Source organism: Ursus americanus, chromosome 22 (genome assembly GCF_024610735.1).
Source record: "Ursus americanus isolate L20-20 chromosome 22, mUrsAme1.1.p, whole genome shotgun sequence".
NCBI classification, from domain to species: domain Eukaryota; kingdom Metazoa; phylum Chordata; class Mammalia; order Carnivora; family Ursidae; genus Ursus; species Ursus americanus.
The window spans coordinates 33347701-33372417 of NC_142148.1; the positions used below are offsets into that span (position 1 = coordinate 33347701).

At 39.6% G+C, this 24717-nt stretch overlaps 1 protein-coding gene across 5 annotated transcripts in view; it reads left to right on the top strand.

Annotated features, from left to right (window-relative positions):
• PLCB1 (phospholipase C beta 1) overlaps positions 1-24717 on the top strand; it is a 661698-nt gene that overhangs the window by 613279 nt on the left and 23702 nt on the right. For 2 of the 5 annotated variants that reach the window (XM_045808890.2, XM_045808899.2), the window contains one exon: positions 3085-3246. The exons of the other annotated variants lie outside the window; for them this stretch is intronic. Coding sequence is in view for 1 of the 2 variants with exons in the window: in XM_045808899.2 (XP_045664855.1) it covers positions 3085-3117 (33 nt within the window). In the remaining variant the exon portion in view is untranslated. Of the gene's footprint in view, positions 1-3084; positions 3247-24717 lie in introns of those variants that run through there. 5 annotated transcript variants of the gene reach the window in all.

A 24717-nucleotide genomic window follows, 5' to 3' on the forward strand; every position in this document is an offset into this window, starting at 1 on the left:
TACTCAGGGAAATGGAGAGTTGCATAGGAGATTTAAATAAATAGTGGAACACTTGGTCCTAAACAGTGCCCATTATGATACTTTAAACAGAGTAAATTTAATTTAGAAGGTTCAGGTCTCCTGAGTGTCAGGGAAGGTGAAAACGCAGTCATAGAATGTAGAGACTGGCACGAGGAAAAGCAGGCAGAAATTCTGAACTTGAATCTCTTTGCAGGTCCTTATGCTACATCATCGCTTTAAAGTTGATCTTAATGACCACTGACATCTTATAAGCTCGGGTGCAAAGTGCACCATATTCTTTTGCCACGGATTAAAGCACATGATAGCTCCTGAGCCAGATTATAAGAATCCCTCTCATAAGATTATGAGAAATGAGAGGAAAGAATCAGGATTGAAAGCCTGACCCAGAGATGACTCCCTTGTTTAAAGAAAATGTTTGATCTTGCTTTCAGTACATGGCTTCCTGAGCAAAGATCTTTACCAAAATAAGTAACTATCTGCAACTTCACCACGTGGATTAGTCTGAGTCCTCAGGGAAACTCAACTGGGCTTAGTTATTTGATGACAAAGGCCCACATTCCTCAGAAAGAACCCTATCTTGGCAGCCTGACAACACAATCAAGAACTGTCATTGTGGAATCAAAGCAAACTCCAGTATTTTATCAGAGCTCTAGTGGGTTGAATGGTGGTCCCCCAACAGATAATATCCACATTCTAATTCCCTGAACCTATGAATATTACCTTATTTGGGAAAAGAGCCTTTGAAGATGTAATTGAGGTATGGATTTTGTGATGAGGAGATCATCCTGGATTTTCCAAGTGGGCCTTAATTCCAATGGCACGTGTCCTTATAAGAATGAAGCTGTGAGAGACTTGACACAGACAGAAGAGGAGGGGGGATTGTGAGCACAGAAGTAGAAACTGGAGGGGTGCAGGCCAAGTCAAAGAATGCTGGCAGCCACCATAGTTGAAAGAGGCAAGGAACCAGTTCTCCCCAGGAGCCTTTGGAAAGAGTATGGCCCTGCCAACATCTTGATTTCAGACTTCTGGCCTCCAAAACTGTGAGAGAATAGATTTTCGTGGTTTTAAGCCAACCAATTTGTGGTCATTTGTTACAGCAGCCACAAGAATCTAAGCCACCAACAGTGGATTTGGTTCCCTCCATTTATTGGTACCCTTCCTAATGTCTGCATTTCTGGATGAGAAGTATCTTGAAAGTCGTTCCCCTTCCATGCAGGATCCTGCACATCCTTCTGAATGTTCTCTGTGGCAGTAGTACAAAACATGACAGCCACATTTCTTATAGACTGTATGTGTGAAATCTGCAGAGCTCAAAAAAATATTTGATCAAAAGTAACTTCATTTAGTGAATTGCTTTCTTCTTGTGTTCATTCATTCAACAAATATTTGTCAAGCATTCACTATGTGTCTGGCATTGTTCTGAGTAATGGAGATCCGGTGGGAAAGAAAATGGGCAAAAAACCCCACTCCCATAAAATTTCATAGGTAAACAATAGGTAAAATAAAGAAATAAAACATATAGCATGCTGGGAGGAAATAAAACTACACAGAAAATTAAAAGAAGAAAGAAGGATAGGGAATGGAAGTTTTTATTCTTTTTAAAAATTTTTTAAATTCAATTTAATTAACATATACTATATCATTAGTTTCAGAGGTAGAATTCAGTGATTCATTAGTTGTATACAACACCCAGTGCTCCTTACTTCTGGTGCCCTCCTCCATGTCCATCACCCAGTTACCCCATGCCCTCACCCACCTCCCCTCCAGCAACCCTCAATTTGTACCCTATAGTTAAGAGTCTCTTATGGTTTGCGTCCCTCTCTGTTTTCCTCTTATTTTATTTTAGTTCTCTATTCTTAAAGGATGATCAGGAAAGGTTTTATTGAGAAGGTGACCTTAAGGAAGTGGTTCTATAAAGAAATAGAACCAATAGGAGCTGCAAGATTTATTTTTAGGAACTGGTTCACATGATTATGGAGGCTGACAAGTCCAAAATCTTTAGAGCAGATATCCCAGTTCAAGTCCAAAAGCCAGAAGCTGCTGGAGAACCAAGAAAGTACTTCCATTCAAAGGCCATCAGGAGAACTCTCTTACTAGGAGGGTCAGCCCTTTTTTCTGTTCAACTATTGGACGATGGAGCAGATCCAGTGGTGGCTAGGTTTAATAGTATGTGTCATATACACACTCACCTACAAATGAAGAAACAGAGCTCAAACAGGTAAGTAACTAGTTTCACTAATAGAAACTAAGCATCAGACATGATTATGGCAAACTCCAAAGCCTGCTTTCTTTTCATTTATTTATTAGATTTTTTTTTAGTACTTCTAAAAACAAGTACTTGAGCTGTGGACTCCCAAGTATTCAGGGCTGATCTGTGTTTGTTTGTTTTTTTTTAGCATATTTTCCCCAGTGTTCTGTTCACATCTCCTAGAACCACTGAGAATTCTCCAGCATTTGCAGGATTGCTATAAGGGCCCATAAGACTGAATTGAAGCAGCAATAGTGGGTCTCCTATATGAACCCAAGCATAGTCCTGTCCCCCAGTCAGCCATCCAAAAACAGTGTGAGCTTCTAAATATGAAAAGGACATGGTCCCTCCTTTCAGGTCATTGGTAATCTCATTAGGGTGATATAACCAAGTGAAGTGAAGACATAAGATAAGGGTTAGGCTCTGTGACATTGACATAGGTAGACAAGAGCTAAAAAAAAAAAAAAAAGAAGAAGAAGAAAAAGAGGAAGAAGAAAAAAGAAGAGAAAAGAAAATAGAAAAAAAAAAAGAATACTTGGTCTGTAGAAAGTACCCAGGGAAAGGACATTGTGAGTTGAGTGGAAGAAGATATGGAAAGAGGTCTAGGGAAGGTGGAAAGTCTGTAAAGGACAAGCTTGAGCAAATTATCTCAGAGCAAAACATAGCCTCCCTCTTCAAAAGTTCCAAGCTTTCATAACTCCCAATAACTTTGGCCAGTATGCTTTTTTTTTTGGAGGCCATAAATTCATTAATGCTATAAGAACAAATTCAAGAAGGAACCCTCCATTGACTTAATTTTCTTTTTAATTTTGTAGATACCACTTCATACTGAATCTCATCAAGAATAATGTGACCTGATCCATCCATCATACCGAATGACTTCCCCCTTTTTAAATTTGAAATCAGTTTTTCTTTTATATGCAGGCATAGCATCCCACAATAATTATAAGCAAAAAAAAAAAAAACAAAAACAAAAACTAACTAATAAAACACTTTCCATCAGCATTTTCTATGATTGCAATCTATCTACAGAAGTAGCCTGGTGTTATCTCACAAGGCAGCTTCCTTCAAATGTGTGAGTAATGGCTATGAAGTCATTTTATGGAGTCATTTCTAAAACAATGCACTTTGTCGTTTACCTTAATTACCTTTAGCTGTAGCTATATTTTAAAGAACAGAACCCCTTATCATGACTATTACAATAAGACAAATTCTTTTTCCCCTTGTGGGAATCATGAGGCTAATGTGTTTGCCTTTTTCCTTCTAAAATAGATCTTCATTAAAAGGAGATCAGCACAGTCAGAGTAATTGAGATCAACAGTCTCTTCATTCTGTGTTCGGTTGACTCTTGAGCTTTTACTGCCTTTCTAGCTCTCTCCTTCCATAAGACAAATCCTTCTGCTGGCAGGGGCTCTGTAGCAAGCGCACTGGTGAGCTTGTGCATGCAGCTCCCGATTTATAATGTCTGCTCTTATGCTTGTGCTAATTGATATTAAAATCAGAATTCCAGGGTAAATGCTAATAGACGAACTAAATTCTTAACCACGCGGGCCACACTTTCTGACAACTGTATTCACGTGCATGAAGCTGATCAGGATCCAAATTCAAGTTCTCCGCTGACTCTGAGCTCATGTCCTTGGATGTGTGACTCATACTCAGGGTAACTTCTTGGAGTCATTGTTCAGGGATGTTGAACTTGTTTGGAGGGGCTTTAATTTGATTCTTTAGCTTTGTGCAAAGAGCTGGTTATCTGCTGTGGTCTCTGGTTTGGAGTAAGAAGGGAGTAAATGTAAATAAGACATTAGCATTGTCCAGTTACTAGCAGGGTTAGAATGAATAGCCTACATCTGTAGTTTTGAAAGCATCTTGGCTTACGTGGCCACTCTTGCAAACTGTAATAACATTGAAACAAAACAAGGAAATGATGACATCGATGTAAGATAGAATGAAATTTGACCATTGCAAATGCCATGCTTTACAATATCATGAAAGCCTGGAGAGAATGGCAAGGACCAGCTTGCTCATGTGCGGGGATAGGCAACTGATCGGTAAAAATGCTTACGTAGAAAGTGAATGATGACGTTTTTAATATGGATTCTTGATATTGAGATCAAATTTGGTGTTCTTTGTCAACTTTATATCAAATAGAGCTATTTATTGTTATCATTTCTTGCTAATGACTCCTGGCTTTGACTATGTGTCAGTCTAAGCCTTACAATTTATTCAGAAGTGTGGTTTTGAATCACATAAAGTACTTTGTGGCAATGCAAAATATACTGAAGTATATTTTATTATTTCATATTGAACTAAAGAGAGTATGTGGATTCAGTACCTAACAGGTTCGATTCATATACTTGACGTGAAATGATTTCAAAATAACGACAGGTCAAAAAATGAAAGAGAAGAAATCATACATTCTGAATATGTATTCTTTAATTAGTATTAATTGCACATGGAGGTTTTTGTTGAAATATCAGAAAACACACAAAATTTACTGCGATGAAACTACGAGTATTTGAACTTGGGGAATCACAATATTTCACCCTTTTGTGTTTTACCAAGTTGTGGCTAAATCATGACCTGATAGCGTTATCTAGACAAAACGTTTGAGGAACTTCTACACTCTGAATATACAGAACCTCCGTAAGGCATTATTTAGAAAATTAGGACCTCCTGGCTTTGGAAATTTTCATTTTGTGAAAGTGAAAGTTAGACATTGGCAACCCAATTACTTTTACTTTCCTACTGATACAAAATCAAATATTAGGCCAGTAGTTGAGGGCCAACTTCCTGATTTCACGCCCCTACAAAGTGAACATTCACCCCACCTTAGGCATAGTCATTTACTTATTTATTCATTGTAGGTATTATTAGACTAACGCATACACTTAATTAATGTATATATAATATGTAAATATATTTTAAAATTATAATGGAAAAGGATGAAATAAAGATGAAAATAGTGTTTTATTTGTTAATGATTCAAAACACCTCTTTGCTCTCAAAGTGAGAGCACATGTGTTTGAATAAGACTTCGTGATTTTCAAATGTCTTGGTTTAACATGGTGATTCAGAAATTCAAAGCACTGGCCCTGAGTTTAGGTGGTTTTTTCAGTACTTGGTTTAATAACTGTCAGTGCTGGAAGGAAAGATTTCTTGCACAGATTTGAAGATAGAGATGGAAGAACGCATCTCAGCTGTGTTCATTGCATCATTACGCTCCTTCTCCGTCAGTCCCATCCACCAGCTGTAAAGGTTTGACTTTATAATGGATGCTTAATTTTTAAGTGTTCTGCTAATTATAGTGGCTTCACACATTCATTAACCTGCTATAGTTATACACTTAGGGCAAGGTTTGTTGTTGGCTATAGAAAAGTAATCCATATTTCAAAGAGCCTTCGTAATAATATTATTTTTTAGACTGATCCTCTGGTGCTGATTGCTATTATCTCATGATGTAGGAAAAAGAGAAAGGTCAACTCTGCCAGTTTTTTATTGTTTAGCACTTACATAATTGCTACTATGGTCCATCTCCTTTTTTTTTTTTTTTTGGCAAGGGTTTCGTTCCTTTGGTGAGGCGTTGTTTAGTTAAAATAGGCAAAGTAGCCTGTAAGTCCACTGAACATGGCCACATGGGAACTGAGCATGTTGCAGGATGCCAAAAGTGAACATATAAGCAAGGGTACCACTGTTTAACCCTTGAAGACGTGGGAACCTCCTCTTTCCTCAGAAGACCTTGAGCACCATGTGGCACCCATAACCATCCGACAAACACTAATATGGTGCCAAGCTTTATAATAAGTATAAGTAAAGCTAAATTTTCTTGCAAGTGGAAGTTCTAGTATCCTTTTCTCATATTTCAGTGGATCTTTTTTCTATGTATCCTCTGAGCATAAACATGAGTCCTTGGAGGGTACAGGTTTAGGGCACTAGATCATTCTTTTCTCCCCAAGAAAATAGATCATGAGTTCTTTCGGTGACTAGAGAGTTCTGGTATTTTGGAGGCAGGAAAGGTAGTTGAAGTGACGGTGTTGTAAGCATTATCTCTTTAAACGTATCTAAGCATATTAGATCTGTCCATTTTTGCTTTGTATACTTTGAAAATATAATTATTAGGTGCTACATATTTAGTATTGCTATGTTTCCCTATTACATTGATCCTTTTATCAATATGAAATGTCCCGCCTTTAATTTTTCTTGCCTTAAAATAATGCTATCCAATATAGTAGCCACTACCCTTGTGTGTCTATTTAATTTTAAATTAAAGATAAACAAATTAAAAATTTTCGTTTCTCAGTTGCACTAGTCAAATTTCAAGTGTTTATGAGCCACAGGGCTAGTAGCCACTCTATGGCATAGCACAATAAACATTTCCATTATCTCAGAAACTTCTATTAGAGCCTTAAAACTACTTCATCTGATATTAAAACAACTACATTTGGTTTCTTTTAGTCAATGAATGCATGGAGAATTAGACAAGTCCACAATCATAGATGGAGATTTGAACATACCCTCAAAAAGCAGGAAAAAAAATCAATAAGGGTATAGAGGATTTGAGTAACACGACCAACATAATCTACTTCATACATTTAATACTTCTAACAACAGTACAATACCTATTCTTATCAGCACATGTTGGAAATTTAGCAACAGAGGCTATGTGCTAGGTCATGAAGCAAGTCTCAAAACTTCGAATTATTAAAATCATACAGAGTATATTCTTTGTCCATACTGGAGTTAAGCTAGAAATCAATGACAGAAAGATAACTAGAAAATCCCCAGATATTTGGAAAATAAACAACATGCTTCTAAATAACCCAGGGTGGTCAAAGAAGAAATCAAAATTAAAATGAGAATATATGCATTTTGAACTGAACAATAATGAAAATATAACATATTAAAATATATGGAATGAAGCTTATGCAGTGTTTGGAAGGAAATGCCTAGCTTTCAGTGCGTATATTGGAAAAGAAGATAGGGTGACAGTCGGAGCTCTAAGCTTCCATCTCAAAAAAAACTAGAAAAGAAACAGCACATTAAACCCAGAGAAAGTAGAAGGAAGCAAACACTAAAAACAAGAACAGAGGGGTGCCTGGGTGGCTTGGTTATTTAAGCATCCGACTCTTGGCATCGGCTCAGGTCATGATCTCAGGGTTGTAAGATCGAGCCCCTTGTCAGGCTCTGTGCATTTGCTATCTCTCTCTCAAAAAAATAAAAACAAGAACAGCAATCAGTGAAATAGAAAATAGGCAATAATACAGAAAATCCAGAAAGCTAAAAGTTGCGTTTATTAGTTGAAAATGATGAATACAATTGATAAAACCCCCTGTAACATGATTTCTCTCTAATGAACTTAATTGCATTCATTGACCAGATAAGAAGTTTACTTTGAAACTGATTTGCTGAACTTCCATGCATGTCCATTCTCTTTCCGTTATGCCAGGCTTTTTAAAAGCCTGCTTTTCATCATTAAGTTGAATCATAATGATAAGAGCACAATCAGGATAATAAAAGTGCTGAGGGAAGGGAGAACACTGAGAGGAAGCAAATCTGTGAACACAAGGAGGTGACATTAAAATGAGTCTTTCAAGGGCCTCAGTGGACAGTGTAGAGAGGGAGGGACAATTAAGTCTTAATTTTTAAAAAGATGAAGGAAGAAGGGCGCCTGGGTAGCGCAGTCGTTAAGCGTCTGCCTTTGGCTCAGGGCGTGATCCTGGCGTTTCGGGATCGAGTCCCATATCAGGCTCCTCCGCTGGGAGACTGCTTCTTCCTCTCCCACTCCCCCTGCTTGTGTTCCCTCTCTCGCTGGCTGTCTCTCTGTCACATAAATAAATAAAAAATCTTAAAAAAAAAAAAAAGATGAAGGAAGAGCTTCTCCTCTATTTCACCTTTCAGAAAGGTAGGAGAAAATGATTGACAGGCCACAAATATTGATTTTAACAACGGGGACAGAGCGAGTGGTAGGTCCAGGTGGTGCCAAGTCTCCCTGTGGGGGAGGCTTTGATTACTGAAGGCACGCGTCAGGGGTTATGTCACTCCATAACTGTGAAGCTCAGAGGAACTGGAATCACACCTAAAGTCTGGGTTTTGCTATCGCCATAGTGGTGTAACCTGCTCATTAGTGAGTCTCAAACTTTAAAGTGCATGCAGATCACCTGGGGATCCTATCGAAATGCAGGTTCTAAGAGGAGGGCTGGGCGGACTTTATAACATGTCCACCTTCCTGGTCTGACTGTAACAAGCTCCCAGGCGATGCTGAGGCTGCTGGTCCCTGGACTGCACTGAGTAGGAGGATTCTAACTCAGAAGCCCGAGCGAGCAGCCCAAACACCACGTCGTGACAGTGGCTGTTTCACCTGGCTTGTGTAGTGTTGGTGCACACAGTTCAGGATTAGTGACTAACATTTACAAAGTGTGAAATTTCACATAGGCGTGCGAAGCTTCGCTGCAACTCTGGGAAGAGCTAGCCAGAGTGGGCCTTGCTTGCATGCATGGCAACAGTCAGCTGGAGAGGAGTAGAGGCTGTCGCCTCAGGAAGGCCATGATTTACCTTCTGCCATAACCCCCACCTCTATCACCCTGACCCCTTGCACATAACCCATGGTACTTGTTCCTCTGCCTTCCTAATCTCAAGGGCTCTCAACCTTGCTTAACTATTGGAATCACTTGGAAAGCTTTGCGAGGTACTGATGGCTAGGTCCCATCCCCAAAGATCCTCAGGTCATTGGTTTGGGGGGAGGCTTGGGCGTTCTAAAAGCTCCCAAGTGGTTCCAATGTGCAGCCAAGGTAGAGAATTTCTGTTTAAATCAACTTAATGAGGGGTGCCCGGGTGGCTCGGTCAGTTAAGCGTCTGCCTCCGGCTCGGGTCATGATCTCGGGGTCCTGGGATGGAGTCCTGTATCAGCCTCCCTGCTCAGCGGGACGTCTACTTCTCCCTCTGCCTCTGCCCCTCCCCCTTGCTCGTGTGTGCTTTTTCTCTCTCTCTTTCTCAAATAAATAAATAAAATCTTTTAAAAAATCAATTTAGTGACCATTGCAGCAAGATTTTTAGCCACCATCTTTAGAAAGTCTGATTCAGAAGGTCAAGACCACCCATCTCCTAATATTTGCAGGACCAGAGAGGCAAAAGTAAGACCTTATTTCTTCCCACTCCCACCCCACCTCTGTTCTTTCTGTGCCATAAAGGATCATCTGTGCATAGGTGTGGATGCCCAGTACATCTATTCAAGGTTGTCCTTCCTCCCCTTCAAATGTCCATCCCTAGGTGACCCCTGAGACTCAGGTATGTGCAAAATGACTGCAGGGTCAGCTCTCAAGAGGACTAAACATGGGAGGCAGACTGTGAGGGACTGGAAAGATGGCTAGGGGCCATTTAGAAGGGCATTCTGGTATCCCAGTGGGGTGTTTTCTGACACCAACCAATTGTCCAAACCCAGCTGGGTGTCCTACAATTCAATTCAGCTCTGATGCTAACTACCGGAGTGAGCACACATGCTACAGCTTAAGTGTTCAGTCCCACAAGTCTGCCCCCCTTGAGATGCTAGGCCACCCATACCTCTGACCAACCAGGGGTTCCCACAACCCCCTCTTCAGGTTTGATCATTTGCTGGAATGTCTCACAGTGCTAAGAAAGTCACTTATGCTAACTGGTTTATTATGAAAGATACAACAGCAGCAGATGAACAGCAGATGAAGAGGTATATGGGGCACAGTCTGGAAGGGTCTGGAAGGACAGAGCACTGGAACTTCTGTCCCCATGAGTTGGGGTGTGCCACCTCCCAGCATGCGGATACGTTCTGCAACCCAGAAACTCTCTCAATGCTGTTGTTCAAGAGTTTTTATAACCCAGTCTCCAGCTACGCCCCTTCCCTAGAAGGTGGTACTAGGGGCTGAAAGTTCCAATGCTCTAATCGCTTGGGCCTTTTGGCCATCAGCTCATCCTGAGGCTATCTGGGGGCCCTACCTTAAGTCATCGCATTGGCAAAAACTCAGATGGGATGAAAGGGACTCCTTGCGAATCACAAAAACAAACAAAACCCCCCCACTCTTATCACTTAGAAAATTCTAAGGGTTTAGGAGCTTTGTGCCAGGAATGAGACAGAAAGACCAAATCTATTTCTTATGAAGCCCCACCTAGGTTCGCCAGCATTCCAGAGGCCACGTTTCCAGAGACGCTTGCGTTGTGAGGAGTGTGTGTGTGGAGGAGGCCAGAAGGGGGCTATGAGGGGCCCTTTGTCCAGATCTAAAGGTGGTGTCCTAGAAGGTCTGGGGTGGCCTGAGAGCCTCATTCACAGTCTTTCCCAGGAGATTCTGAAGCAGACAATCCACAGGGTTCACTGGGAAAGACAAACTCTGCAAGAGAATCAAGACCAAAGAGGACAAGTTTCCCCTCTTTTTCCCCCCTGTTTCACCACTCTCAGTGCTAGTCAGATCCTGGAAACCGCACTTGGAACGTCAAATGGGGAATCTGTCATGCTTTTGCAGATGCATCATGTTTGGGGGAGTTGGAAGCCAAACGCTTGGAGTTTCCAAATGGTCTATCCCAGGAGAGAATGGCTGCAGGCTTTGAGAAAATTAGAGAGATTTAAGCTGGCTGCACCCTCTGCTTCTGGGAGCTCTTTCCGCTCGAATGCTATTGTCATGTGTGGCCTGAGAAATAAAAGAGAAGCCAGACATTCAAGTGGGCACTGCATCCATCTGGGTTTTCCGCCCAGCAAGTCAATCTAAGCCCTGGCTTTGGGATTTTGGGATAATGAGAGCTAATTTGATTGAGTTCTTTCTGGGTGCCCAAGCAGTGTCTATGAGGTTGACTCTATCATCTTGATGTTATGCAAGGAAACCGAGATAGGACGACTGGGCAGGAGCCCAAGCTCATGCAACACTCCACTGGCCAGAGTTGAGATGTGAAGCAAGGCATCTGGCTCTAGACTCATATTCTTGAAACCACTAGCCTACATGGTCTCTTTAAAACACAGCCTTCCTAATCTCAAGGGCTTTCCATTGAAATGTACCGCAGCTTTCCAATGAAACTCCCAGTGGAGTCTGGTCTTTGGTGCAAAGGAGATGGGCTGTGCAGTTAATGTTTGTCACAGCCTGAGCAGACCCTTTGGCCTCAGGGCAAAGCAAACCGCTGGAAAATACCCATGGGCACATTTTCTACTTCTGCTTACAAAGCCAGGAAATGTGCTCAGCATTCAAGGGGCCGTCAGTGTACCAACAGTGCTCATGAATCATGGAGATCCATATTCCTGAGATACCAGACTGGGCTCCCCTTACCTGGTCAGGAAAAGATAAAAGGCTAAATTATCCAGAGCAGTTAATCAGCGATTCTCATCCTAAATATCTGAAGAAGTAGGAATAAGAATTCCCTGACCTGCTCCAGGAGCCCTGTTTCTGACAATTCTATTCCAAGCAAAATCTATAAACCAGAGTTTACAAACTGACGATCAGGCTGAAACCAACAGATATAATTTATTTGACTCACACATTGTTATAGTGGGGTTTTTTATCTTTACTTTTCTTTCTTTCTTTCTTTCTTTCTTTCTTTCTTTCTTTCTTTCTTTCTTTCTTTCTTCTTTCTTTCTTTCTTTCTTTCTTTCTTTCTTTCTTTCTTTCTTTCTTTTTCTTTCTTTCTTTCTCTTTCTTTCTATTTATTTTTTTTAAAGTAGGCTCCATGCCCAGTATGGAGCCCCATACGGGGCTTGAACTCATGACTCTGAGATCACGACCCAAGCTGAAATCAAGAGTCAGACGCCTAACCAGCTGAGCCACTCAGGTGCCCCTTTACCATTCTTTTATTTTCTTTCTGAATTGGATTCCAACTTTTAAAAAGCAGATTTCCCATTTTAAAATGTTTCCTGGCTTCTTTTGAATATTGGAAGACCTAGCCATTTGGGGTCGAAGTTCCCACTTGGCAGTACTTCTCTGGACCTGGGAAATGAGCTCCCCCTTTAGATGGTCGTATGTGCTCCCTTTAGCCCCCGTCACCACCACAGCCACATACCACCACCACCCCTGCTTCCTCCTATAGGCATTAGCATTAATAACTACTAACCTCCTGTTGTTTAAGGTCCCTTGTAATTTATGATATGTGTATATGCTTGTACGAGCCCTGCCTCGACAGGTCATACCTAGGAGATGGTTGTTGTTTGGGGATATATACTGGATTGCAAAATAACCCTGACTGCCTACCCGACCTGCAGTCCCTAAGTGCCTTACCCTGACAGCATGGTTTGCTATACAGCGTAAGCATGCCAGTTCCAACGCATGGTGGTAGATGTCTGGGACTTTGATGAGGATTCTGTGACTATCTAGGCTCATCCTGAAAGACTGCCACGATTGATTAGTGAGGTCTGCCATGGTCACTGCACTTGTTCCCATCAGCCCTCTGCTTCCACCCCATTTCCCTTTTTCTTTATTTTGTAGTTCTTCTCTGCCTCTTAAATTTTCTGGCATTTCAGCCACATCTGAGATTACTATGTGTCATTCCTTAGCTGAAGCTATCAACATTAGTGAATATCTTCTTGTTACATCTTGCGAAAGACAGGTTGATTGTTTTTCTAACCCCCAATTGAAGAACTTTAGAAAACTGCTGCATTACAGAGTATTTTTCTTCATGAACAATGAAGCTATCCTCCAGGACTGAGCCATGGAAACCCAACCCCCTCTAACCAGGCAAGAGTCTATTGTCAGCCTTGGGCTCTGCCCCTGGAAGGGAGAACAGCCACTCTGCCCACTCTGTTCAACTACCGTATTCCCCTTGCTCCGGAGCTGATGTCAGGGCCCATCCCAAGAAGTGGAGGGTATCCTCAAGGTGCAGGATCCAGCCGACCATATCCTGGTGTTCCCAGTGTTCTCGGGATGGGCCTGGGTGTCCAGGAAACCCACTCTACTCACCTCTCCCTTGTCTTCAGAAGTCATATGAGCAGAGAGTCAGTCCCAGACAAAGAGCAAAGTGTGAGGAAAGAAGCGCTTACCTTTTCTGGGATTGATGGTTAAGTGTGGGCAGGGTCACTTCCAGAGACTAAGAGTGGAATACTCCAGAAGTCACCACAAATCTCCAAAAGCATTGTTTGCTCTCTCATTTCCCCTCCTCTTTCTTCCCTTGTAATGTTTATCGTTTTCTTATACTGTTCACCTGCCATTTCTACCTCCCCAGTGCTAGATCCTATAGGCAATGGGAGCTTAGTACAATAGCGTGATCACATCCCTGGCTGCCCCCAGTGTCTGGAGGTGGGCTCTGATTTTCTCACGGCTCCTGGGTAATGGGCAGAAGTTATACCGTCTATAGTGCAACAGTCCATATGACCAATGGGGAGACAAGGGCCTGGGAGGTAAGGTGAGCATCACCCAGCTGCTGAGTGGAAGTATCCTTAATAACCACCTGTCACAGGGGCACCAGGGTGACTCAGTTAAGCATCTGACTCTTGATTTTGGCTCAGGTCATGATCTCAGTGTCATGAGATCAAGCCCTGTGTCAGGCTCCACACTCAGCAGGGAGTCTGCTTGAGCCCCTCTCTCTCTTCCTCTCCCTCTGCCCCTCCCCACACTCTCTCTCTAAAATAAATACATAAATCTTAAAAAAAAAACAAAACCTCTAACCACTGCATGAATTTAAAGACAACATAAAAACACATATATGTGTTGAGGTTTCTGAGAAGTGGCTTATCCAGGAAAAAAAAAAAAAAAGCGCATTTATCAAAGGAATAGTAAGGAGTGAAGTAGAATATTAGTCCATGGGTGAAAGCCTGAAAGGAAAAAATGAAATGCCCAAGTCATAAATGCATAGCTGACAATTTTTTAAAAGGTTATAAAGTCGTCACTTACATCAAGATACAGAATATTATTAACATCACAGAAGCTTCCCTCATGCTCCAATCTAATCAATAACACCTTCATCCTGAAGGAACCACCATTCTAACTTCAGCCAATATTGAGGTTAGTTCATCTAGAAGTTTCGGAGCTTTGCATTAATAGAATCATACAGTCTGTAGTCTTCTGCATCTGGCTTCATTTTTTTTGTTGTATGTAGCCATAGTTGGTTTTTTTTTCATTGTTCTACAATATTTGAATACATTACAATTTATTTATCCGTTCCATGGTTGGTAGACACCTGGATTGTTTCCAGGTTATGACTGTTATAAGTAGTGATGTTATGAATGCCTGTACTGTGGAGAAAAAGGTAAAGACTTAAGAATAACTACCTCTGAAATATAAATTCAATACAAGCAAGAAAAAGAAAGCATTTCCCTAGAAAGATCTTCTTCTGTATGAATTTCCTAAATGATGGCACCCAGAATGGGATGCTCTCTGCCCCTTTGACAAGCTCCTGTGCTGAAACATTTTATATGATCTAGTGGGCTCTGGCCAAAGCGTTCTACAAAGAAAATGCTTTCCCCAAGCTCTAAACGTTGACTTATCAGCGTTTCTAGTACTTTAATGTAGCATTTCACCACTAGAGGGCAAGAACGACCCCACGATGCTTGGCTTTGCCAGACCTGGAGTCGAGATGATTAATCATGGCTAGGCAAAAACAAGAAGCCAGAGAGAAAAGGGGAAGAGCACAGGAAGGCAAAATAAACACCCATAAACTTAAACTGTTCTGGGAGGGTATGAAAAATGTCACCCATGAGTCACTTTCTTTCTTTCCATCTTTCCTTTCTCCTTCCAGTTCTTAAAAATCAATTCCAGGGTCCTCACTTGTTGAAACCACCACTTAGCAAGGCGGGACTGGGTCAGACAGATCACAGAGAATGTTTTCAGCACAGCCTAGAGCCTTGATTAGGGAGGGAGGGAAGCTTACGAACCCTCAAAACCCCAGGGGTTCTGGGCAAGCAACAGGGAATCCTGCCACTGCTTCTGCCTTACAAGCAATATTTCTTCCACTAAAACCACAGCGTTGACTAAAGTCAAGACACTGGTGGGTAAGGCTGCCAGCTGTGACACCTCTCCTCTCTCTCCTCTCCCTCCATCCACCCCCTTTCACCTCCCACAGACTTACCCAAGATTACAGACTGAGATGTGTTGCTTTTGCGGGGGCGGGGCGGGGGGAGGACGGAAGGGGAGAGGCAGGGTAGGGAAATTCATTATGAAGCCAGTTGCCTTCAGACTATTTATAATAAATTTCTACTAGAAAAGGACATTTGGCTGACAACCGTTTTCTTCTGCCTGGGCATGACCAAATACAGTAAGAATTCAAAATGAAAACTGAAAAGCAAGAGAAGAAGAGCCTACAGCTGGAGCAGTCTGTTTTCACATCCCACGCTGGCAAATGACAAACTCAGAGAGGAGCCTCCTGTGTATTCCCTGTCCCCATTATCTCCTTTTGCTTCTCTGAAGGGCTAAGAAGCCTTCAGTGTTAGCCAAGGCTCCTTCCCGCTGCAGCTTAATTTTCCTTGTGTAATTTTAAATACAGATCATGTCTACAGCGCAGCAATTAATGGATAGCCTAAAGACTTATTATTTCAAACTAATTGATATGTAGGAAAAGTTTAAATAACATAACAAGGAGAGGGAAAATTTTAAATGATGTGTGCACAGTGAATTTAGAATTTCTTTTTGTTGTGAAAGTAAAAAAAACATCTGATTAACAAGGGGATGTGACCAAAATGTAGAATTGATCTGGAAATCTTTCCCTCCTGACATTCTTGAGCATGTGATTGGAAGGGAGAAAGATTGAGACATTTCAGAAATGGGGGTGAGGTAGGGTTCATGTCCTCCCCACCCCCATGAATTCTAGAGTATTGTCTCTAGGAATTTTCATAAGAGTAACGAAGGCCAGAATATAGTTCAAGTTGTGCTCTTAGGTAAGCAATAAGAAATAGGAAAATGATGTTAGTATTTCTATTGTAATTCTGTGGCCAAATCCCTCTCTTGATTTAGACTTGGGAGGGAAGTCTCTAAAGGCCAAGTTAACCCAGCTGCAGCAGAACTTACTCCAAATCACCAGCTCTTCCTGACCCAGGACTCCCTCCAACTTCTAAGAAATACAAGAAATGTGTTGCAGTTAATGACATTTCTGGCAAAACGGGACAAAACTAAACAGCCCACCTTTCTGATTTCCCCATTCTGCATTCTAGCAAGTTTAATAGGAAGGTTCAGAACATCACCAAAGAAGGAATACTCTTCAAGTGGGGGAAAGAACATCTTATTTTAAGAAGCAAGTGAGAAATGTATGATTGGAGACTATGCTGGCAATGTTTTCGACATCAGAACTAGGCATTTGTAAGGAAACAGAATTCACACCAAGCATAAAGCATAGAGGAGAAAAACCCCTACTTTTAAAATGCACTTTTTCACACTGGGTTCATGTCATGAAAATATCTGAATGAATTTGGCCAAGTCACTTACGTCTTATGGTCTTCAGTCTTTTCAAATATAAAATTACCACATGGATTGGTGACTTTTGGGGACCCTCAGTGCTAACCACCTACTTTATTTTGGTAGCCCTACACGTGTTTCATTTAAGTAGACATCAGGTGTACGGAATTGAATAAATAAAAATCCTTAGTTCATGATACACCCCTCTCCTGGGTCCATGCAAGACCATATTCGTCTATTTATAATTAATACCACTGCAATAATTATACAACACAAAAACTAGAACACTGGCTTCTCCCTGCTCTGGTACCCCAGCCTCTCTCTCCCCACCCTCTTATCCTCCAAGGTAAATCTCAATCTTGTATGTATAACTGTTGTACTTTTATATTTGCATAGGTATATGCATCCATGTACATTATAGATATATTCATATATGCACATACATATATACACATGTATGTACATCATCTGCATGTGTATTCCTATGACATTTTATTGACATTGTTGTGGTATTTTATTTTTTGGTTTTAGTTGTTTTTAACTTCATAAAATAGCATCATATGAAGTTAAAAGTATCATAATATATGTAAATGTAGGGGCGCCTGGGTGGCACAGCGGTTAAGCAGCTGCCTTCGGCTCAGGGCGTGATCCCGGCGTTATGGGATCGAGCCCCACATCAGGCTCTTCTGCTATGAGCCTGCTTCTTCCTCTCCCACTCCCCCTGCTTGTGTTCCCTCTCTTGCTGGCTGTCTTTATCTCTGTCGAATAAATAAATAAAATCTTTAAAATATATATATATATGTAAATGTATCATAATTAAGTATTAATACCATATATAATCTTTTGAGACCTATGTATTCACTTAAAAATATATTGATAGACCCAACAGAAAGTGCACATATATTCACCAAAAGATATGTACTAGAACATTTATAGCTGCACTGTTTATAATAGTCCCAAAGTGAAACTGGCCAAAATGTCCATCAAGTGTTACATCAGTAAATACAATGTAACATATTCACACAATGTAATACTGGACAGCAATGAAAATGGACAGTCCACAATGGCGTACGACATAATGGATGATTTTCACAAACAAAATATTATGTGAAAGGAGCCAGACACAAAAAAAGTATATGCAGTTTATTACATGTATATGAAGTTAAAAGGATAGCTACCTTGGGTGGGGGACAGGATGGCTAGTGATTGGAAGGTGATAAGAAGGAAACTTCCGGAGTGTCGGTAATATCCTCTTTTCTGATCTGGGTGCTGGTTAAATGGATGTGGTCACTTTGTGAAAAAAAAAAAAAAAACCCACAAATCGATACATTTATTGTACCAGCTATTCTTGATACCATTTCCAAAACTCAGTGACCTAAAACAGTAAGTATTTAATATTCGTCACAAGTCAGTAAGCTGGGACATTCTTCTGTTCTTGTTTGGGCTCACTCATGTGTTAGCTAAGAGCCAGGTACACCACTCTGCTGATCTTGGCTGGACCGTCTTTCAAGTTTGGGGGTCAGCTGGTTTTAGGCTGGTCTAAGATGGCCTCAGCTAGAACAACAGGATCTTTCCAAATGGTCTGTCATCTGCCAGTAGGAGAGCCCAGGCTTGTTCACATGCTGGTAGTAGGGTTCAAAAAGCAAGAGTGGAAACACAGGAGGCATTTTGAGAAATGGGGCAGTGTCACTTTTGCCATATTATATTCACACACACAAAAGGCACAAGTAATGTAGTCTTTTTAAAAATCGACCTACTACATTTATAATATATGCACTTTTCTCTATGGATATACTAATACGTTTTTTAAAATAAAATTAATTATATGCTATACTATTTATCTATGTTGCTGGATGTGGCCCCAGTTTGCTCTGACTTCTAACACTATTCCATGAATATATTACAGTTTGTGTATCCTCTCTCCGGTTGATGGGCATTTTAGGAATTTCCAGGCTATCACGGTTATAAGCAGATCTGCTATGAACATTCCTCCACACATCCCCTAGTACACAAACTCTGTTCAAGAGTTTTTCTTGGCTGTTTACCAAAGTGTGAAATTGCCATGTCATAGGGATTATGAATTTTCAGTTTTACAAAATGATACAAAATTGTCTTCCAAAGTAATTGTACCACTTTACACTTCTCCCGGTAGTATATGAGAGACCCTGTTGATCCAGACACTTGCCAACAGTTGATATTTAAGTCAGTCTTCTTACTATTTCCCAGTAAGATAGGTAGAAGATGGTATGGCATGGAGGCCCGTTTTGCCTTTCTCTGATGAAGAGAAAGAAGAAAATGATCATCCTTTCTTTCTTGTTTGTTTTTTTTGTAGCTTTGGTTTTAGCCATATGTGTTTCTTAAGTGTAAAATACCTATTTGTATCTTTTGCTTATTTTTTAAGCTGGGTCATTTCTCTCATTGCTTTATAGCAACTTTTTATATATTCTCAATACTATGCTTTTGTCAGATGCATGTGTTGTGAACATCTTTGTCAGTTCATAACTTGTTTCTCACTTTATTCAAGGTGTCATTGGATTAACAAATTTCTTAGTTTTAAGCATTTAATTTTTGCTTTAATGTTTAATGTTAGCTGTTGAGGCTTGTTTAAGCAACTCCAAGGTCTGAAATATATTTATTTATACTTCTTCTAAAAGTTTTAAAGTTTTAGTTTTGGCTTTTAAATCTCTATCAGAATTTTATCTTTGTGCATAGTGTGTGGTGAGGATCTAATTTCATATTTATTTTAATAGACGGCCATCTTTTAAAACTTTATCTATTAAATAATGTCTTTTTTCCCCATTGGTCTGCCATGCCACCATGTTTATATATCAAAGTTCCATACATACAGGGGTTAATTTCTGGGCTACCTGTTCTATTCCATTGGTGAACTTGTCTATCCTTGTGTCTGCAACAATCTCTTGATTACTGTAACTCCATAACACAACCTGTATCTGGTAAGTTGCCCCTCCCTATTCCTCACTGGCTTGTGCACTTCTAAGGCCAGCAGTTAGGAAGAGTGAGCTCATTCCTGATTGGCTCAATAATTTTAATTCATCTTAAAGAAGCACCAAATCTGGAACTTTTTTTGGTCAATATCATCTGTTGACACATAGAAAATATTTTAAAATAGCCCAGCCTATATTTGTTCAGCTTTCTATCCACATTATGAAAATCATAATAAATATCTCTAACCCCATGATTCTCAAACTTTAATATACATACAAATTACCTGGAGATCTTGTTAAAAATGCAAATTCTCATTCAGTGGGTCTGTGATGAGTGGGAGACAATATGGCCGGTCCTAGGACCACACTTTGAGTATCAAGGCTTTGTAAAGTGATTGTATCCCACACAGCTGAGTTGGAGAATTTTTTCTTCTAGAGATGGCCTCTTAGCTATCTTTTGAAAACATTTTGAATTTTTTACCTCAGTCTTCTGTTAATTCAAAAACCTTTCTTGTTTCTTGTTGAGGTCTTTTTTCCAGTGTAGACTCAAGTTAAAGTCTATTAGACCAAGTAAAATATTTTCTTGCAAAGGTTATGGATTATTCAACTGAATAAATATCTACTTGAATGTGATAAGACCAGGATAACACCGTGGGAATAGGAGAAGAAAGAAAAAAAACCCATAACATCCTGTTCTCCTGTCTACCTACCAGGATAATGTATATCAATTTTGCCTTGTTCCTCCTGTATTCAACAAAAAAGCTCCCACCAGTTTTTATTCTAGCAAATCATTGAGGGAATACAAATATGTAGGCTTCTTGCTAGTGCTTGGTAGGAGAGGAGGTCATTATACATAATTGGAGACTGTCGTTTAAGAATAACTGAGTTTGAATTCCAGCTTCATTATTTACCAGCTGTGTGACTAGCTGTGTCACTTAGCCATTAAATAATAATAGTATTTACTGCCTAGAATAATGGGAGATCAAAGAGGCAATCCATAGAGATAACCCATGCCAGTCGCTTAACCTAGTACCCAGCATATAATAAATGTTCGATAAATATTCATAGCCATAGTCATTACAGAATAGTTACTAAAGGCCGAGTGGAAGAAAACCCTTGTGCTTAAAGCATTGGCTATTGGTTTGTTTTTATGTGTGGTAACTGCAGACTCTGATTTCATGGAATAACTCAGAGTCAAGCCTCTCTACAGTGATTCACAATTCCCAAATCAATAATACTCACTGATCTGGCAATTCATCTTGCATAACTAGCTCATATCATTATAGAATTTTGCCTTGGCTCACCAGTTATATACGTTTTAAGGTTCTAACCCTTAAAACAACTTATATACTATTCAAGATTCCCCAAGCAACTCCCTAGAGCCAATTATGTACATTAGTAGGTGCTCAATAAATATTAATTCCTCAATTCAGTGATTAGTTGAAGTAATCTACATACCTCCACAGGGACCCAAGCTGGGTGAATCAGGAAAAGTATCTTTTTTTTTTTTATAATGATTTTTTTATTATATTATGTTAGTCACCATACAGTACATCCCCGGTTTTCGATGTAAGGCTCGATGATTCATTAGTTGTGTATAACACCCAGTGCACCATGCAATATGTGCCCTCCTTATTACCCATCACCGGCCTATCCCATTCCCCCACCCCCTCCCCTCTGTAGTCCTCAGTTTGTTTCTCATAGTCCATAGTCTCTCATGTTTCATTCCCCCTTCTGATTACCCCCCCTTTCTTTATCCCTTTCTTCCCCTACTGATCATTCTAGTTCTTATGTTCCATAGATGAGAGAAATCATATGATAGTTGTCTTTCTCTGCTTGACTTATTTCACTTAGCATTATCTATCTTAAGGCTTATTCTCTTCAAGAAATTGGCTTATTATGAGTGCCTTCACCTGTGTTTCTTGAACATGATTTTCCTGATGTCTTAAGAGAACTCACAGGAAGAGTTCATATTCTGATAGGGTAACCATCAATAAGTTTCCAAGTTCAATTAGAAACTAAGTAATTCCAACCAGTTGCTTGACTTTCAATATATTTTGACTTCATAGTAGACCTAACTTTCTTGAAAGAGTCCATACCATCATGGGGTCCATGTTTGACTCGACAGACAAATTTGTAATTGTATTCTGTTACATGGTTTCCAAGTTGGCTACTGATTTATTAAATAAATATTAGACATAAAAATAAATATTTTAGGGGAATAGGAGAAGGTGAACAAAACTTTGTGGATGAGTAAAGGGAAAAGAAAGCCAAATTGAGAGTTCTCTTTCTGACTATATTTTAATCCAAAAGACTATATTTTAAATCAGGTTTCATGTCTGAAGCAATGACATTTCTACTTGAAAATATTGATTGCACTTGGCTCTCAAGTATGAAATGCAAACATGCTTGTATAAAGCAAACAAGTTTAATTTGTGTATTTGTATTAATGACATTTGATCAAGGCACAGGAACTGTAGTAAAGAATCAAGCACTTACTCTGAGACATAAATGACAGAAAAGTCATTAATTGTTGAGATGGGTCATTTTCTTTGAGACAGAGCATTTTATTAAAAGGCACGCTAAAGAGAAGGAATGCCAATTAACTTTTTAGTTATTTGAAAAGCATTGAAAATATACATTTTGACAGTTTGATATTAAATATTCATTTTAAAGCAAAAGCCTTTTCCTTTAAACATACATTAATTATATCTCTGGTGTTATTATTCAATTATTACGCAAAAGCAATTTTCTTAAAGATAATGTTATATTTTTGCTATTAAATCCAGTGCAATGACAGATTTCCTTTTGTGGAATACATTGGGTCTTCTTCTGATGGGATAAACTCTTTTTGAATATGCTTACTATACCACACATTATTTATTCATCTCAGTGTTCAGCACAATTTTTCTTGACAGCCTTTCTTTCGCTTGAAACGTTATGTAACAAAAACAGCAGAACCAATTGGCATTTGAGTTTATCCCTCTATTCCATATGCTGCTGGATGAAGAGGGAAATAAATGTGCATCATCATTATGCTGGGCACATTTCAGCCTTTCTTTTCTCCGGTACATCAATTTCTCTTCTCACAGAAATAATTTCATAGCAGTTTGAACTCCTGTTATATTATATATGACGACTGAAATGAAGGTCTATACAGTCTGGGCCAAAGGATAGCCAAATTCAGATTTACTTGGTTTGTTGCTTGAATTTAATCTGCTTTAAGGCCAGGTAGCTCTATGTAGATTTAGAAAGGAATGTGTATTTTTCAATTTAAATATAAGCATTGGATGATTTATGATAGATCTTCAGCTCAAGTAGTTTATAAGCAAGTCAAGCAATATCCACATGCATCAGACACTGGGTCACATCCATCCGACATCCCTGCAGTTTGCACTCACCTAAAATATGTCAGCTAATAAACTCAAACTAAGTTAATGACTTAGTTTGGGTTCCCCCAGAAGCAGACCCTTGAGACAGGGATGTGAGTACAAGGAGTGTTTCTAAGAAGTGAGAAATATATCTCATTTGGGATCACTTCTCAGAAACACTCCTTGTACTCACATCCCTGTCTCGGGGTCTGGTACTTCTGAAATTAATATAACACTGTATGTTAACTATACTGGAATTCAACTAACTAACTAAATAAATGAATAAATATCAAATAAAAATGATTACCTGAGAAGTGATCCCAGGAAATTGGTAGGGGGTAAGAAAGTGAAGTAGGAAAGCAAGGGCAGCAAATAAAATGTGTGTTTGTTATCAAGTAAGTTACAACTGTGGGCAACGGGTGCTCAGTCCTAATAGGGAACTCTGGAGGACTATTTAGAACATGCACCTTAGAGTTATTCCATCCAAGGGTTAGGGAGCTTGGGGTATACATATGCTAACTCCTGGGTGACACTTCTAGCCAGCTCTGCTCTCCACTAGAGAGAGCAGACAGTTGGAAATAGGGCAGTCTGCATTGCAGTGGCTATTCTGCAGAGTTCTGTGCTGAGCAATGATATTCACTGCTATAGTTAGCCTCAGAATTGAGTGAAAAGCCCCCCAGGATTATATCATTACAGCCTTAGTAATTCAACTTTTGATGGCATTGAATCCAATACCTTGTGTCTGATATGTGTACCTTGATAATAGTCAAATGTGTTTAGGCTTACAAAATATTTCCTAAATCTGACAATACTGTCTAGGCAAAACTTCATAATTAAATATATGAATGATTCTCAACAATCCATGTATAAAGGAATCACCTGCAACTTCCTTATGTTCTAAATCAATGGTTCTCAAACTTTGGGATTCATCAGAATCAGCCATGAATGATATTGACAGATGACTGAGTCCTTACACCCAAAGTTTCTAAATTCAGAACATTTGGTGTGGGCCTGAGAACTTACATTTCTAACAAGATCCCAGGTGATGCTGATGTCCTGTGTAACCTCACACACTTTGCTTGCCCCTGTCCTAATCATGTCTGTGTTTATCATCATTACCAATAGAAGTATGTTATATTCTTTAGATAAAAAATGTTGAAATATTGAAATACATTTTCAATCTAATTCTAACTGAAAGAGCTAAGCAGAGGAAGTTTTTTTCCATCCCTGAAAAAGTCAGACAACTTAGGAGTGAAATCTGGAATCTTTTACCCATGGCTGAAAATTCTATCATATCTTTTTGATTGACATATATTGAAAGATGGTGATTCATAATTAGGATTCATAGGTAAGGATTAGATTGATAGGTTTTCTGAGTGGGATTTTGGATTGCACTATCAAAACTTATGTGTGTAATCATGTTTTCCACTATTCCTAGGTCACGGATGTCTGCTGCATCATGGGATATTTTCAAATTTTAGGTGTTTTATTCTACTTGGCATGCAATTAAACAAAATGACCATGTCTTTAAAACATAATTCAGAATTCTTTTATTTTTTCTTTTAAAATTATTTTGTAATGTAATTGGATGTGCCACAGAGAGTAAGGGGAAAATGACACAGATGGGCCCTTGATAAAATTTGGTGGCAGTCACCTGGACAAGTGTGCAAAAGGACTGGAGTTTAGTGATGTCTGGGACTTACAGTCTTAGGTACTTCCTACTCTGTCACACGAAGGACAGGGAAACTCTTTTGTGCTATTACTGCATGTTGCTTATAACTTTATCTTGGTACTTATCTCAGCATATCACATCA